The following is a 17,909-nucleotide window of genomic DNA, read 5'->3' as shown; positions in this document are numbered from 1 at the left end:
TCTGGAACAATCTGATACAGCCCAGCAAACTCCCTTCTCTTTGCATGCAGGTGAACTTCATGTTGGAGTTTGAGTTCAGCTGCACATCTCTGCAAAGTCGAGTCTTTATGAAGCTCAATGCAGCCAGGTAGCTCACTCACTGCAGTGTAACATAATGCAGTACACTCAGCAAGCCTCATGCATATGGTTCACAGATACTGGGAAATAAATGGGTAGTTTTTGACCCACTTTGCACAAAAAGTGATTGAAAGTGCACTCTGCTATGAATGCACCTCAGCTAATGAAACTGTTTGTCCCTCTTATAGTGACAGTGTGGAGAGAGAGGCTACCTTGGGGGACAACAGTGTTCAGCTACAGAGTTTTGTTCAGTATGAACCAGACCTCTTTGTTAGCAGGTATGTGCATCCAACACACTACACTGTATTTTAATGCACCAATTGGATGCTTTTAGTTCCTTTTGGAAATAAGTTCTTTGTGTGTGTGCATTTATGCTGAATGTTTCTGCTGCTGTCAAAGTGTGACACCATTTTTTCTGTGCAGTGACTCTAATTTGAACCGCTATGAAGTCCATCCCACTAGGACAATGTCAGAGGGAATTGGGCCTGAGTTCTTTACACACTTCAGGGTATGTTTGGGCTCAAATGCTTACTTAATGTACTTAATACAAAGCTACAGCACAGCATAGGTTTTGTTTGTATTTAAACATAAATGCACAAAGTCATGAATGAGTGATTATAGTAAAAACAAGTAATAATTATGAGTCACAAGTATGGTGTTATTTGTCTTTATGTAAAGCTGCAGAATCTGGGCTGCTACTCTGTGAGTAAACTGGAGCTGAGGCTGCTTCTGCCCTCAGTGGTTTCAGGAGATTTGGTTTTCATGAACGTCACTGAGGTCTTTTTGTACAATGTGAGTAATCCTGCCATGCATGTATTTGTAATTCTCTCAGATCATGTATGCCGTAAAATTGAATCTCGTATCTCTGAATTTAGGGCGTTGGCATGATGGACACCTTAGAAGCATGGCATTGCATGCGGCTTTCACCTTTTTTAATCATGCATATTTCTTTTGTGCCACAGGCCACAGGAGTGAGGTGCAGCGTGCTGACTGATCTGGCCCAGCTGAAGAGCAAACAGAGAGAGGTGCGGCCCCTCCACCCGGAAGACATGATACAGAACGACATACTGGTGAGGCCTTGGCATTACAGGAGCTGCTGAAGAAGGTGCAACACCGGTGCATGTGTTGCATATTAATCCCCTGCATTGTTTGTGTGTCCCTGTAGAACTGTAGCAGGTCATGGTGTATCGAGGTGGTGTGCGAGGTCCAGCAGCTTCTGAGAGGGCAGGCTGCACTCATTCGTGTCAGCCGCAGAGTCCATGACGAATTCTTCAGAAAAGTGAGATACGTATTCATTCAAGTGTAAACATTAAGACATATGGTAGTCCATCTTATGACACTAAAATTGCATTTCTCTCTCTGTTTAGGCCAAGTACAAGTCAGTGAAAATAATAGGCACCTATCGCCTTGCAACTCAGGAGACTAACCTCATTACTCTGGGCACAGGCACAGTGTGGAGGGAGGTAAGACTACAGCAGCGTTATAAATGGAGAAATGAACATCTATTTTGTCATTGCTTTATAACCTTTTCATCGCCCTTTTCCTCCCATTGATTAGACTGTGCTAGAAGTGCTGAAGGGACGAGCTATACCCATCTCACTCTGGATTCTGATTGGCAGCATCATTGGAGGTTTGCTGCTACTGGCCCTAATCATCTTCATACTATGGAAGGTATTCTTATCTCACAATGAACCTGAAATTTCTTAAACATATCAGAGATGTGTTGTGCTATGTGCTATGCTCACTCATCCATTAATCTTGTTTTTTGTCAGCTCGGGTTCTTCACACGCAAACAGAGAGGGGAGGATGAGAACCATGAAGACTGAACACAACTTCTGCTGCCATGACAACAGTCATTCACTTACCATAATGACTACCAGAGAAGCCGAGTCCACCTCTTAACAGGAAACCCCTGAGGCCCAGACACAGATATGGTGCCGGGACGGGACTCGAGACTCTAACACAACAGGGACCTCCAGGACCAAAGAGAACAGGTCCAATAGAAATGCACTACCCACTGTTTTTAGGGTCGGGAGCACTTATGTAAATAATCTTTCTAATTTTAACAAAATCCAAAAAGTGTACTGAACCACGATTCTTCTATTTAATATACAGGCTTCATCACAGTTTTACATTTCATCCAATCACTTTGTTCTATGTCTTGTCTTCCAGTTTGGTGTTTGTTCTTTTGATGACATTAAAACAACTGAAAGAAGTATTCTTGTTTTTAAATCTATAATGATTCAGGTAATAAAACCAAGCAAAATTATCAACCATAATATTTTATTCCACTCCTAAATAAAGCTTTCCAAGCTATAGTGCTTTTATCTCACATATAAACTATAAAACAGGCACATTTGTCAGTAATCATGAACACATGAAGTAACAGCGTGGTCTGGGTATGGGTGTGAGCAGTAATGCTCACACATCTGGCTGGCTCAGCGTGTGGCTGTAGCGGTGGACTTGATGTAAGATTCTAGTAGGAAGATGGTTTCATCAACCTGGTTCTCTGCTGAATCTAACCTGAAGGGGAAAGACAGACAAAGGTACGGACAAAAAGGGAGCTAGTGAGAATGAGAATACCACCAGACTAATGAAGTGACAATGGCATTGTGCTGTTGTGCTGTGTTCCTACTTATTGATATGATGCCGTAAGGACTCCAGCTGTTGCTTTTCAGGAGGAGTGATCATCTCCTCCACCTCCGTCAGCTGTTCAGGCTCTGCCCCGCTGGCCTGCAGGGATGCCAGGATGGCCTCTATTCGCTGGGATTTCTCCAGCAGACGCCTGTTGACCAAACATTAAGCCAATCAATCTATTTATCAATGACACAGTGACCAACTGAGCCAGTGGATCTTGAAAACTGATCCTGTGAAATCAACAGGTAGCAGAAATATTGACATGTGAGGAAATGTAAAGAGATATTGCTAATGCACTCACTTGCTCTCTTTGGTCTCAAACAAGCGCCTCTCTATGAGGTTGGCCACTGTCTGCCCAAAAAAAATGCACAGGGACAAGACAATCAAAGCATGAATCAGCCTTTATAACCCCGGCATTGTGCTGCTTTTAGTCCTCATTTATCCAGCCCTCTACAACACATGCTCACTATTTACCTTAAAGCAGTTCTGAAGCAACATTCTGGCAGTGGGGAGCTGGTTCACAGTATAAAGATAGAAGGTACGTGAGGGAGCATGGTCAGGAGTTTTGGGTATTTCCTGAAGAACAATAACAACGACATAAAAGACAATGAGCGTAAAATGTTAAAATTAAAGAGAAGAAGTGGGTAAAGTGGTATCTCATATTCAGGGCCATACCTGGAGCTGAACCAGGTTTTCTGAAAGCAGTGTGTAGAGCATGTCTTTAGCTTCCTTGGCTGGAATCATGGCGAAATCCTCCACCTGCTTCTGCTCAAGATGACGTTTCCGTAGCAACAGACGGAAGATGCGTGCAGACCGGGAGCCAAATCTGAGGATGGATTCAATGAAAAGAAGAATAAATAAATAATGTGTTGGTGATTATCTGTATCTCTCTCTCTCTCTCTCTCTCTCACACACACACACTCACACACACGTATGTACGTACCTCTCCTGTACTACAGACTCGAGTGTTGCCCTTGCCAGATTGGCCAAAGCTCTGTGCAAGTCTAAGAGATGAGTCAAGAAAAGCAGCACTGTCTTACATTTGATAAATTACATATTAAATCCACAGTCAGCTGACATTTGAGACATTTCAGCATGTGTCAGGGTGATAAGTGCATTCCAATATAAAAGGATACTGACAACATACATCCCTCCTCCGCTGTCTCCTGACTTCCCCACAAACTCCATCTGAGAAACAGAGGACACAACGGAGGTAAAGACAGATTCCTTGTGGCAGGAGATTCAAGAAAGAGACATGTGATCCTTGCGGAGGTCTTACCGGGTCATCAACGAGTAGCGTGAGGTACTGGTCTAAAATGGGTCGGCTGATGTTGTAGTTGGGAGGGAGAGACCTGAAGATCTCATTGGCTGAGAGGGCCTGTGTGCAAGTGGCAATGGGTGGGGTTGTCACCTCACTCATCCTCAGCATAGTCCTCACTATCTCGCTGCTAGTCTGAGTTGAGAGGAAGAAGAGGTTTCGAAAGGGAACAATCATGAAGCAAGCGTATTTGACAAACTGGCCCCTGTATACATACACATGTAATTACACTGAATTAAGCAGAAGTAAGATTTAATCTATGGGTGAAGCTCTCCAGATTTTCTGCTGCAATAACATCCTTTTGTTGGGTCTAGAGGGTTTTTAATTGGGTGGCATGGACTGTTGACAGTGTGACTTAGGAGGGTGATGGGTAGATCAGTTAACCTTAATGTAAATTTATTTAATGTACATAGATTGTGGGTAGAACAATAATGATAATTTCCTACAGCTCCTCAAATGAAATCCCCTCAATGAAAGAGAAAGTAAAGCGTAACAAAAAGATCAATAAAAATTGTGTTCAATAATGATGTGGATAATAACATATTTGTAAAAATGTAACAAATGTAATTGATCTATCGCACTGTTACTATTCATACATTTCATATTAATTCTTGATGATACTAAGAGTGCTTCACCAACAGAAATAATCTTGCCATGCTCATAAAGCCATTCTTATTCTAACACAATGTATCAATTCATGTCTGTTCCATTCTAATGATACAATGTATCAGTTTGTATCTGTTCTATTCTGTAACATTATGTTGTTTGATGCTGATGACACAATGTATCAGATTATTTCTGTTCAATGATTTTAGGACCAAATTAAAGACATCCCTGCACTCATAGACAGAGAAAATATTTTTTACATATTTATCAGGGACACTGTCATGCTTGTGTGAAAATCCAGATTCATCAGATTGATCACAAACAAATCACAGATATTTTGTTGGACTAGGCCCATGATACCAGCACCAGACTCAACAGAACCTTCCCTCATCCATATCTTACCAACAATTCACTATATCTACATTTAGTCTTCCACTTAGTTCACATTGCAGCCAATAGTTCCTCAATAATGTCCACAACATAAAATTAATGTGACAGCTGACCCAGCTAGATTTTAAAGCCCTGCTTAGCAGACCAGACACTAAATTAAACCAACAATCACTGCCACGAGAGAACGCTGATCCTGCTGGGTCAAAACAGCAGCAAAGACTTTCTAGTATAATTATTTCTTACATAATTAATGTGCTATGTTATGTAATTTTGAGGCTTTTATGCAATGTTATGCCTCCAATAAATGCACTGTGCGAGCCAAATTAAAAAACTACTATCACTCAATCTTGCTAAACTCCATGAGGAACACAATATTTATTCTTTAAGCAAAGTAAATATAAAGCAGTAGCTGGGGAAACACTTTATGTGGACTGTTCCATTTTAATATTCAACTCAGTATCAGCTCTGTACCAACCTAACCAAACCCTAACTGGTGCAAAGTTATTACTGCGTTTAAAGTCAACTGAAAATCAATTGATATTAAGTTGTTTTCTATGAGTATAAACATTAGACAGATTTATATGAAATTAAGTAGCTACACTGACTCACTTGTGTGAACTCAGCTGATACAAAGTTGATATTAAATTGTACAGTGGTGGGAAAAAGTTTTCGGGCACCTTTAAAATTTTACACAATCTCAAATATTATCATGAAATATTTGTGTAAAAATCTGTTTTGTGTTTCAAAATGTGCGGCTGCATTAGACAGATACAAACAAATACAAATTATATATATATTTTTTTTATTTTTTTGTCACCTGGCCTTCTGCGTACCCTCACATTAGTAGGAGAAAGATAAAGCTGGAAACTGGACTCATCTGACCACAGAATCTTCTTCCAGTTCCTGGCTGTCCAGTTCTTGTGTGCCGGGCTAACCTCTGTCTCTCATTGATCAGGGGCTTCTTGATAGCCTTGTAGGACCTTAAGCCATGATCTAAAAGTCGGCCACGTACAGTGCAGGTGGAACACTGGACACCAGTTTGGTTTGACCACTGCTGCTGAAGCTCCTGTGATGTCATTCGGCGGTTTTGCCTGCACATGCGGATCAGGATGCAGTCATTTCTTGCTGAAGAAACCCTTGGACACCCAGATCTTGGTTTGTCTTCCAAGCTGTTGGTCTGTCTGTATTTCTGCAGAGTGTATCCAACTGCTGAAGGACTGCATCTGCACTTCCTGGCTATCTGGCGGCAGCTGTACCCTTCCTGGCTGAGAATCTTTATCTTCAGGCGTGTTTTCTGCGTTAGGTTCCTTGTTTTAGCCATTTTTGTGTCTGAAGAACTTTCAAATGTGCTGGCTTTATATAGACACCAAGCTTGGCAACAAAAATTGTGTCTTTTAATAAAAAGAACAACCTTCATCACTGGTACCAAAATGACCCAATACTCAAAATTTCTTATGTATTTTTATGGAACCAATCAATTTTAAGTTTTTAATGGATTTTTTAGGATTTGTTTAGTATTTTGGCTGTGACTGTACTAAAAGAAATTGCACTTGAAGACCTAAGAGTGATTCTTAATGCAATATTTCACAAATGCATGGGGTGTCCGAAAACTTTTTTCCACCACTGTATATTAACATTGGACAGTTAAATAAAGTGTGGCTGTGGCTAACTTTGCATTGTGCTGTATATGTAGCTATAGAGGCTAATTACTTTTTTGAGAACAACTGTATGGCAACTTTGAGTTACACAGAAACAATTTTAGTTTTAGAGCTCCATGTAGCTATCGAAGTAGATTTGATGGTGTTGTCACTGTGAAATCCAGTTTTCCTTTCTGAAGAACTCAGAGCTTGCTGATCAAGCTACCAATGGTATTTCATGAATATTGCGGCCTCTTTTTATAAACCTGACCTGGTCCAATTTGTTGGCCACAGCACTGATGATAGCCTGGTCTCTGAAGTGAAGATGAAACCTCTCAAAGTTCACCTGCCAGTAGATTCCTTCATCGCCGTGTGTCTGAGCACAGCAGAGGGATAGAGAGAGAGAGAGAGACAAGACAGGAGAAGGAAGAAGAGCATCAGTGTCTAGAAAAAAAGACAGCAACTGTGAAAAATGTGAAAACTTTCACCAAGGTGGTCAAAACACGCACCTCTGGGTCCTCCTTAGCCCTTTTCGCATTTCTTTGGTCCTCTCCATCCTCACTGGAGTTGCGGCGTTTACCTCGACCGATGAGTGTGACATGAGGCACCTTGTAGCAGTCAGCGAAGCTCTCTGGTGTGGACGGGGTAGTGTTATTCGCGGGGGCACCAGGGGTAGTTGCAGGATCCGGGGTAGCACTAACAGCTTTTCCTGCCACTTCCACTGGAGGGCAGCGCTGCAAAAAATGGGTCTCCACCAGTTTGGAGAATGTATTGCTCACTTCGCTGTACTCCATGCTGTGCCCCTCTAGTAGAACAGAGAAAAGACAAAGTCAAAATGACTGTCATAAAAATGGCCTCCCATACACTACCTGTCCACTTTTTAATGTCACAACCAGTCCATATTAACATGTTCATTTCATCCTGTTTAAGCTCTTTGTTGACACTGACCCTCCATATTGAGTGTGAGGCGGTCGGCGACTGTCTTAACAGTACTGCTCATAGTCATGTGGCCCCTCTGTAGTAATTCTTCTATGATCAATTCTCCTGTGTCGCCGTAAAGGGTTTTGGCTGTGTAGATGTAGCGTGGGTAGCGTAGAATTCTCAAAATCCGTTCAAAACTGGCCTGGTACTCCACTGGGCTCCCCGGGCCTTTGCGGCCTGAGCTGAAGGCACAGGCTCCATGTTGTATTAGGACACACAGAGACTTCTTCACCTGGGCAGAGACAGAGGAGGACACCACATCGTTGACTACTAAAGCCCACAAAGGTCCATATACCAAAACATTAAATGACAGTGCAATGTAGAGGGGAAAGTAAGTGTGTGTTTGTGTGTGTGTGTGTGTGTGTGTGTGTGTGTGTGTGTGTGTGAACGAGAGTGAGCAGTGAACCACCTGAGAGATGAGGAAATAAAGGCTTTTTACGCCATGGAAATCCCAACCCAGACTTTACCATCCCAACCAAGAAATTACAAAAAGAGACAAACAACAAATTGAGAATTCTGCAAATAATGCATGCAGAGCAGAATTAGGATGGCACCCACTAATTATTAAAATTCAAAAGAGAGCTTATAAAGTTTATAACCACCTAAAGGAAAGTGAACCTGACACACTCCATAACAAAGCCTTCACATACAGAGAAACCCGAGATAAAAACCACATTAGCCAACTGGTTCAAGGACTCTGCTTACAAACACAAGCAGAGTCACCAAACAGGAACCCTATTTGACTAAACCAAATTTATTATAATTTATAAATTATAAATTATAAGAAAAAAAAAAAAGAAAACTATTTGACACTTTGGAAAAAGTCAATTAAAAACCAAAGCAAACTGGGATGATATGTGGCCCTAAACAGAAAATACTCAGTGGCAGATGACCTGACCACTGTGACCGATCCAAAACTAAGGAAATCCCTAAGCATGTACAGACACAACAACAACAACAACAACAACAACAACAACAAAAAGTATACCTATCTATCTATCTATCTATCTATCTATCTATCTATCTATCAGACTCAGTGAGCACAGCCTGGCCGTGGAGAGAGGCCGCCACAGGCAGACCTGGCTCCCCAGAGAGGAGAGACTGTGCATCCACTGCACACAGCAGGAGGTGGAAACCGAGCTGCACGCCCTAACCACCTGCCACCTGTACCGCGACATCAGAGACATACACTACCCACAGATCACAGCCACCCACAAATACTTAAAAAAAAAAAAAAAAAACATGGCTAATAACAAGAAACAGCCATATCAGTGGAAGACAACCACAATGACGGCCATCGGTCACTTGTGTGTTCCTGCACTGATCATTTGCACCGAAGTATGGTAGCTGTATTAGTAGTAACAGTATAGCAATGGCAAAATCAAGTGTTTGAAACAGTACCAGGTCCATTGGAGTGCCAGTTTCTTGAACGATGGCTCGTAGATGCTGTGCTCCATTTCTGAGCAAGTGTGTTCCCACTTTCTCCACCACATCTCCAAAGTGCTCCTGCAGCAGAAGTCCACACAAACGCACCTCCTGGGCGGTCATCTGCAGAGAAGAACATACAGTAATCACTCAGGCTATGCACATGGAGATATATATACACAGTACGTACAGACAGCTACTGCTCATGCTGCCAATGTGTAGTGACACTATAACTAGACAACTGAGGAACACACACACAGAGAGAGAGAGAGAGAGAGAGAGAGAGAGAGAGAGAGAGAGAGAGAGAGAGAGAGAGAGAGAGAGAGAGAGATTCTAAAGTAATTTCCAATTTCTCATACTTGCGCAAACACTCAGTGCTATGTAACAATTTCCATAAGATAAAGGTAAGCTTCATCTTAACCTACTTAACTTAATTTTACGTTACGTTCTGTGTTAGTTATACTACCAGATTCCCTTCCGAAACACCTGGGTCAGTTTGTGGAGAGAAGCAGCCCTTACCTTTAAGTACCCCGGTGAACAACTACACACATGTGGCTTATCCGTCGACCGTACAGAACACTTCCGCCCTTTGCTTCAATTTGCCCCAAATAGCTGTCGCGGTGCATGATGGGCTGGAGGCGGATGGGCTGTCTTCGTTTTGCTGGAGGACCGACGTCAGTGTTTGTGCTGGACAGGGGAAGATGGCGGAGGCTGCGGCTGTACCCCCGCATCGGTTTTTCTGTCACTGTTGTAAGGGAGAAGTGAGTCCCAAGCTCCCGGTAAGGCCGCCGTGTTGTCTTTCTCGATTTATCCCACCTTCTCCTACGATTGCATTCGGTTGACAAGTCAAGCCTAGTCGGAAATACCATTTGTTTCGCTTTATGTTTCCAAACGCTAGCTAGCCAGTTAGCCGTGGCCCTTGGATCGACGGGGCTACCGAGCTGGCGTTTGTTGTTGTAACTTACTGAATGAACTCGCAAGTAATCGTCAAAAAGCAAATGTCGAAGTTTGCTGCTTGAGGACGAGGTTGAGGCGGGGGTTGTTTTTAAGGAGCAGTGTGCTTCAGGGGTTGCCTCTGACTGCCAGCTCATGGATGTTGTGTTTTGAACAGCACACCAACACAGCTGAGAGAACGTCTGTGTTGGCTCGTCGTTAACGGAAACGTTAACTTCGACGTATCGAGGTTCGTGTGAACATCCATGGGCAAACGTTATACCAACGCTGTGTTGGTTTTAATTTCACGTTACAAGTGAACCTACACTGTTGGAACGACGTTTTGGGGAATTTGGGAACATATACAATCTCGGTTTTGGTTTCAGTTTTAAAGTGAGACAAACTAGCTAACTTAATGTCCAAGCTGTGGCTTGACCCACGTCTTGGCGATCTTAGGCTAACCCCAGGTTGTATTGTACATTTTATTTTCTGGTTTACATAGGCTGATCTACGTTGTGGACAGAGATGGGTCAGGTGTCCCATTTCAGTATTTGCCCTCTGAGTATTGTCCGTCAGTGTTTCATCTCATCTGTCAGTCGACCGGACAGGTTCTGCTCTGACTGGATCCTCACATGTTATGGTTAGCAGTAACACCAGCTACTGTCAGACTGCCACTGAGGCTAAATTGGCCTGCTTGTCTCAGACATTCAGAAATACTCAGTGCTGAGGCATGTCTTTGCTACGCCTGCTGACTGCAACACCCCAGTTTATCACCCCACTACTACATCACAAGGTCCAAGTCTCACTCATGTGTCCATTTATACAGTGGATGACATCCCTTTTTGTGACCAAACAATATACAGCTGCCCAGGAATCCCATCAAGTGTTTTTGTTTCCAACCATGGGCAATTTGACATTCAGCAGTCATAATACTGACTGACAGTAGTATTTCCTCATTCTGTCGCTGACTGTCGCTGACACACTCTACACCCTGGCTTTGGCTGGCAGACCAGCTCTACCTCTTGAGTCACATTCTTATAACATAGACCATCAAACTGACTGAGTGATGTTTAAAAAAACAGTGCTGTGAATGATTTCTTTATGAGGCTAGATATTGTCTGGGTTTTTGGACATGCTACTATGGCATAAGTGTTCTCTGTCTTCTCCTGGCTTTAACGGTTGCATTATGGTAACCGGATGAAACTTTCTGAACTTATTAGGCTGTATTAGCTGTTCTTTTATTTGCCTCTACCAGTTTGGGCATCATCCACATTACTGCTGCTTGTTAATCAAAAAAAGTGTGTGTTGTTTTTTTGCATTACGACTGTATTGTTTGTAATTTGCTCACTGGCTTGGCATTTATTTCACATCTCTCTAGCCATGAAGGGGTCTTCTCTCTCTGTGGTCCTCAAGATTTCTTGCATTTTCCTCCCCTGTTACAGCTGGAGTTTGGGGGGGGGGAGTTGTTTGTGTTGCCTGCTATGACGATGAAGTTGGCGGGTTGTCATCCTGTTTCTTATAAACTTGTGGTCATGTAGAGCCCTTTGAGACTGTAAACAGTGATATTGGGCAGTAAAAAGACTTGAACATTGACTTGTCTATATCTTGTGAAAGCACCAGCAGTCACCCCCACAATATTGACATCATCTCACAATATTGATATCAAGCTATTTCGTCAAAGACATTGTGATATTTGATTTTATTCCTAGTTGTCCAGCCCTAATTCCCATCTCCTGTTATAGAAGACAGAACCTAGTCTGAGTAACCACCTATTGTCTAATTCTTTGCCCTGACTCTTCTGTAGGAATACATCTGCCCAAGATGTGATTCAGGGTTCATAGAGGAAGTAACAGAAGACTCCAGGTAAGAGTCCATTCTAGATATTTACATTACAGCTCCAGACTACATAGGCCTGTAATATGAAGACTTGTTTGTGGAACAAGAGCAGGGACATAGGTTGTCTCATGCTGATTTTGGAGGATCTTGATGTTGATTATAGGGGTCAGTGGATGTTGCTAATGATGTATATTTTGTCCCCTTCTGCACTGTTTCCTTCAGTCTCCTAGAGGGCGGCGCTAATGGGATAGATGACACAGCCACACAATTTGCAGAGGTACGAGCTGTGCTGGGCAATTCCTGGGAGCAGAGGGTTGGGGCAAGGAAGTTTGATTGCAGTTCATTTCTGTGATTTGGTTAACTTTGGTCTTTTCTTTCCCTACCTCTCGATTTGTCTCTCCTTTCACCCCATTTTGCCCCTTCTGTTCTTTATCGCATGCTTGCATCCTCCCTTCTCCTGTCCCTAACTTTCAATTTGTTGTACCATTGCATAATTTTCTTTTGTATCCACGCTCACACTTCCACTTTTCAAATTCTCCTCCCTCTTCTTCTTCTGTTCTCGACCCTCATCCCCCCCTAGCTCTGGCAACTGTTGTTTGTGGAGCGGCCATTTACAACAGACGGTGACAGCCCTGACTCAGAGGCCCGGGTGCCTGGAGGGGGGTTGGGGGGTCTCAGTGGGTTGGGAGGGTTGGGAGGGGGACCAATTGGGGGGTCAGTTCCAGCAGGCCTAGGGGGCGCAATGGGGGGCCCACTAGGAGCTGCGGACCACTGGGGACCAGGACGTCCCCCTCGCATGCACAGCCAAAGAAGATACCGGTCCAGGGGCAGCAGTAGGCCAGACCGCTCGCCTGCTGTGGAAGGGTGAGTCACTGCTTGGTTCAACCTCAACCCTACATGCTTGTGTGTCAGTTTTCCTTACCATCCACCAGGCTTTCTTTGTATGCCTTATAGTCTTATAATCACTCTGGCACTAAGTACAAACTTTCAGTTCTTATAGTCCTTATTTTTGTTAATGGAGTTATTTGTCTCTCTTAGGATCGTACAACAGTTTCTTGCTGGTCTCTTTGCCAACTCTGGAGTCCCTGGCTCACCTCCCCTCTCATGGTGAGATCATATGATTGTAATATCACAGATGGCAAATTGAATCAGCTAGTGTGGAATTAGGTGGAGGATTTATAAATCAAAGGTTGTGCATGTTTGCTATTAACTGCTGTTACCTGTGTGTCTTTCAGGACAGGGATGTTGCACTCTAACCCAGGAGATTACGCCTGGGGACAGGGAGGGTTAGATGCTGTTATAACACAGGTAAACCAAACTCCTTGTAAGCTTACATAAGCTTTGTGTTTTCATCCTTTATTTTCTCCTCAGATGATGAGTTTGTGTGTGTGTGTGTGTGTGTAGTTATTAGGTCAATTTGAGAACACGGGGCCTCCTCCAGCAGAGAAAGAAAAGATCTCTTCCCTCCCCACTGTCAATATCTCTCAGGAACAAGCAGGTCAGTCAGTCTAATTCCTTGTCCTTTTTGTCCCACTCTGTCTTCACTGTGTTACTCTCTCTAAGCCTCCCAACAACGTATTACAATACTGCCTGGAAACATGGATGGAGCTGTCAATCTGTCAGTTATTTGTATACAATGACTGTATTTACCTGAGTAGTTAAGTACATACCTGCTCTCTATATGATGGCTGCTCAGCTGATTCAATGCTTTCTGTATGGAGGAAGGATGTGCTTCAAGTATAGACTTCCTCAGATTTTCTAATAGCTCATCTATCATTACATTAATACTTGTTTAGCCTATTTCTTTTCAACACTGCATGGCAGTTGTGTATAACATGGACAGGTACTTGTGTTTCAAGGCTGTTGCTGTATGCCAAGTGAAGATGTTTTGCTGCACATGACTGCAGTGGTGAAATGCTCATTTCTTTCTGAGAGTATCAGCCAGACTATAAACCCCTGTTTCAGAACTAAATCAGACCACAATGTTATTCTCCCACTTCCACGTTACAAACCGGTACTCAAATGTCACAAGCCTCAAATCTACCAAGCTAAACAGTGGCCGGAGTATGTCACTGCACAACTTCAGGCTTCATTGACTTGCACAGACTGGGACAATTTAGACGGCTGCTTGTAAGAGAGGGTGTCAGTCATCACTGACTTTATCAAGTTCTGGGTTAGCACCACCATACCGGTTAAAACTTTCAGAAAATAAACCAACTCCACACCCTGAATCACCTCCATATTGATACATAAGAAAAACTGTAACAGGAATTTGGCAGCATGAAACCGAGACAAGCTGTTCAAAAAGTGAAAACACTCACTGGCTACAACCTCAGAATCGGTTTCTCCACAATCACCCATCCCTCCTCCTCTGCTGAAGACCTGAACAATTTTTATGGACGTTTTAATAAAACCCGCCACTTAAAAGAGTGTGAAGAACTTTTGACAGCCCCACCCATCCTGGAGCCAGCACACCAAGCTCTGTGGAAGATGTCCGCCGGCAGCTGAGCCTGTGTAAACCTGGCAAGGCCCCTGGACCAGATGGCATCCAGGCGCATGTGCTCAGGGACTGTGCCGTGGAACCCTGTTCCCTTTTCTGGTTATCCTACAGGACTGCCTCGGTTTCCATCCTCTTGAAAATGACCTCCATCATACCAGTGCCAAAGAAACCCTGCCCCTCAGAATCAAACCACTGCAGACCAGTAGTCCTAACACCAGTAATTACCACCAGTTGAAATAGTGCTCACTTCAGTCCTTATCTGAACCATTCCTGAACATTTATCTAGTAATCTATCAGTAACATGAAATGCCTGTTGCAAAACTGAGGTAACATTTGGCATAACAAGAATACAGCAGTTTTACTGGATGAAAAACAAAGTCATTATTTTTAACAAACATGAGTTCATCTTTAATACATCTTTGGTATTTTTCTTTTTCTCCTACATTTGCTTCTGTCTCTCTCTCACTGAATTCAAGTGCCTTTTCCTGTGCAATTGTTTGATTGGCGAAGATGGTGGAGTGATTTGAATAATGCACAGAATTGGACGAGACATGGAGATGCAGTAGCCAAAACAAACCACAACATTATAGAAAGTTTGCAAACTGTTTTGCGTTCCAGGCAGAATAATTACTGGGTTCGCTAATTGGTGACGCCTACTCTACACTGCTGACTGTGTCAGTCCCTCACTTGTCACCACATACTTCATTATATTCAGATGACACTGCCATACTTGCACTCCTGAATGACAGTAACTCTCTATATGAATATCAGCACTCCATCTCCCACTTCACACAATTGCGCACAAACAACCACCTGCAGCTGAATGTCTGAGGCAAAAGAAAGGGCCACTGTCAACCCCAAGTCACAGCCCCACACACACCAATGACACAGCAGTTGAACTGGCAGAGACCTTCAAGTACCTTGGATTCACCCTGGACAATAAACTTAGCTTTGATCAGCACACCACATACATCAATAAATGCAGCCACCAAAGACTCTCTGCCATCTGGAAACTTAGAACAGTTGACACTGCCCCCATCTGCTTGCAGGTACAGGTCCCTGACCTGGAAAGGGCCCTTTTCAGCAGGAGTTTCAACCTCTCTGCCTTTGTGGCACTGAACAAGCTCCCCCTGTTAATTGTGATGTGGCTATTGATTGTGTGTACATAAATATCTGTCTGGACTGAATGGCTGCATTTATTTGAGACTGTACAAATTGTGATAATGAATTTTCTCTCGAGGACAATAAAAGCATCTATGTATATCCCCTGTCATTCCCCTCGTCCTTCTTTTGGATCTGCAGGCTCAGCTATCTTAGCCTAGCTTTCGCAGGATGGTTGAAAGGTGAATACTAAATGTGAATTAAAACATTCCTCTGCCTTACACTTACCTTAAGATGACATGTCAGTTGTTTCATGTCTTTTGTCATTAGCAGGGCAATGCTTAGGTCAACTCATGCCCCATTCAAGGAATTTTGTGATGCAGTGGTGGATGAGGTTATGTTATTATTTATGTCTCATCAAGGAATGCATTTGTGCAGCAGTTGGCAGTCCAAGACGTCAAGTTTTGGCTAACTGATTTGGTGATTAATACCACGAAAGATATTGGTACAGGCAGTGTTGGATACCAGGCATTTCATTAAAATGATGTGAATCACATTTCTATGTTCTGTCCTGTCCTGTCCTGTCCTGTGTAGACTGCAGTATGGAATGTCCGGTGTGCAAAGAGGACTTTTCGGTGGGAGAGCCTGTCAGACAGCTACCCTGTAACCACTTCTTTCACTCAGACTGTATAGTACCATGGCTGGAAATGGTGAGAATCACAGTGAAAAAAGTAGATCTTTGTAGACCAGTGTTAAGGAATAGCCCCTTGATAGCTTTGTGCTATTCATGAAATATTCCGATTTTTCTCTGGTGTGGGTTATTCTACGGCTTAAATAGAAGTTGAAATTACATTTTGGTTCTCTGGTAATGATCACAGAGACACTAGGCTAAATATAACAACCACTACTGCTAAATGAAGCACCATCAGAGTAGAACCCAAATGTGACTCATAATTCCCATTTAAAGCAGCTTAAATCAACAATACATTGATAAATGCTAGCTGCATGATTTTCCTCCAAATTCAAAAATGCTGCCATCCCCCAGTCATTTAACATTAGTAGTTGCAAAATTTTGCTGATAGCTAAATTATGGTATTTGAAGCCAAAGAAAGAATCAGGCATACCAAAAACCAGAACTTATCATATGAGTACACAGCCTCTTCTCTAAAGTTCATCAGATTTGTGAAAACAGGCCAGAGTCAATGCTTTTTACATGTCTCTCTTGTTCTTTCTCCATGCAGCATGACACATGTCCAGTGTGTAGGAAGGGTTTGAATGGAGAGGACAGCAGCAGCCAGCCTCCGCCAGAGTCCCCCTCGCTCTCCACGGACTCTCGCACACAGGAGAGATGGTCCTTTTGAGACGCCCACCTGTCTTATCCCTCAGTTCCCCTCGCCTACATTCAGCATCACACACAGAGAAGACATAATGCTTCTCACTCTCCCCTGTTCATCTCCATTGCAGTCAACATCATCTCAGTCTAATTTTTTTTTCATTATTTTCTATTTTAATGACTTTGTCCTGACCCGTGTATACAGATGCTCTCTCTCACACACCTCAACTCATGAGGTCTGCTAGAGCTCCTAATTACAACAAAACAGCCCAGACTGATCATCAGCCTCATGTCGTCGTTTTTCCACTTGTTACGCCAACCCCTTCTTCCTGCCCCCCTGAAAATGCACTGCTGTAATACACTGTTGTGGGGAAATGCCAGACTTCATGTACCTTGCCCTCTTTACTCAGCCCACGATCAGCTGAAACCTGCAACTGAGCCCTCCAAGTTATATGGTTCACATCGGACCAAATATGTGTCGCTTTCACTCTTGCCATTTAGTGTCCTTCAATAAGTGAATGACATAGAGCATTTTGTAGGAAGGATGCAGAAAAGCTGCTGTGTAATGGCCACAAATGGGAGCTCTTACATTAAAGCTTAGGATTCCTTACGCCTGTCTGGACCCTTTTACATCTTAATGGATAATGTTTGTGTCCAGTAAGGCCAAAGGAAAGGGGCAAGGACTCAATATGGAACTCGGCCTATTATTTCCTTAATGTTTCAGAAATCAAACTTCCTCCTTCTGGTGTATATAGTATAAACAGATGGCATCCCTTGGTCATATTATCCTTCTGTTTATGACTGTCTTCTGTTTCACATTTTTATCACTTTTTTTTTGATGTAAATAATTTTAGTCCAACAACTTATGGTTTGAAAAGAAAAAAAAAAGAATGGAGAGGCAAATGTGAAATACCTGGTTATCAGAATATGTATATTATATATATGGAAAAAAATGTGTATGATGTATGAATAAATTTGAAAAAAAAAGTAATCTGCCATAATGATTATAGTGCTAATTGTTAAATTGGCATAATCACTATTTGCAACTCAAACAAAGATGTCATTCTATATATTCTCATTCTATATATTCTCTTT

General features: G+C 42.7%; 3 protein-coding genes across 5 annotated transcripts in view; 2 read left to right on the top strand and 1 right to left on the bottom strand.

Moving 5' to 3' along the window:
- Positions 1-2,110, top strand: part of itga10 (integrin, alpha 10) — a 28,300-nt gene extending 26,190 nt beyond the window's left edge. The window contains exons 22-30 of the mRNA XM_030071932.1: positions 51-127; positions 306-395; positions 541-625; positions 796-909; positions 1,080-1,187; positions 1,283-1,396; positions 1,485-1,580; positions 1,675-1,788; positions 1,890-2,110. Coding sequence (XP_029927792.1) covers positions 51-127; positions 306-395; positions 541-625; positions 796-909; positions 1,080-1,187; positions 1,283-1,396; positions 1,485-1,580; positions 1,675-1,788; positions 1,890-1,943 — 852 coding nt within the window. The 3' untranslated portion in view covers positions 1,944-2,110. The remainder of the gene's footprint in view (positions 1-50; positions 128-305; positions 396-540; positions 626-795; positions 910-1,079; positions 1,188-1,282; positions 1,397-1,484; positions 1,581-1,674; positions 1,789-1,889) is intronic.
- An 89-nt stretch (positions 2,111-2,199) lies between these two features.
- Positions 2,200-9,754, bottom strand: polr3c (polymerase (RNA) III (DNA directed) polypeptide C). 3 transcript variants are annotated; one of them, XM_030071933.1, is made up of 13 exons: positions 9,631-9,754; positions 9,088-9,234; positions 7,654-7,918; positions 7,215-7,510; positions 6,977-7,081; positions 4,034-4,207; positions 3,891-3,942; positions 3,698-3,758; positions 3,430-3,580; positions 3,229-3,330; positions 3,056-3,105; positions 2,753-2,902; positions 2,200-2,640 (listed from the first exon to the last, which is right to left on the bottom strand). In XM_030071933.1, the coding sequence occupies exons 2-13, from the start codon at positions 9,232-9,234 to the stop codon at positions 2,556-2,558; spliced, it is 1,638 nt and encodes a 545-aa protein (XP_029927793.1). In that variant the 5' UTR covers positions 9,631-9,754; the 3' UTR covers positions 2,200-2,555. The 3 variants fall into 3 exon arrangements, with proteins under 3 accessions (XP_029927793.1, XP_029927794.1, XP_029927795.1); XM_030071934.1 differs by lacking the exon at positions 9,631-9,754 and adding an exon at positions 9,471-9,490; XM_030071935.1 differs by lacking the exon at positions 4,034-4,207.
- rnf115a (ring finger protein 115a) lies at positions 9,735-17,759 on the top strand. Its single transcript, XM_030071941.1, has 9 exons — positions 9,735-9,890; positions 11,849-11,907; positions 12,103-12,157; positions 12,461-12,744; positions 12,919-12,987; positions 13,116-13,188; positions 13,285-13,378; positions 16,076-16,191; positions 16,723-17,759. Exons 1-9 carry the CDS (start codon positions 9,813-9,815, stop codon positions 16,840-16,842), a joined length of 948 nt encoding a protein of 315 aa, XP_029927801.1. The 5' UTR covers positions 9,735-9,812; the 3' UTR covers positions 16,843-17,759.
- Positions 17,760-17,909: the final 150 nt, after the last annotated feature.

The sequence above is a fragment of the Myripristis murdjan genome, chromosome 16 (genome assembly GCF_902150065.1).
Source record: "Myripristis murdjan chromosome 16, fMyrMur1.1, whole genome shotgun sequence".
Lineage (NCBI taxonomy): Eukaryota > Metazoa > Chordata > Actinopteri > Holocentriformes > Holocentridae > Myripristis > Myripristis murdjan.
Note: the sequence above shows the minus strand (reverse complement) of the source record. Positions and strands in the feature narration are given on the sequence as shown.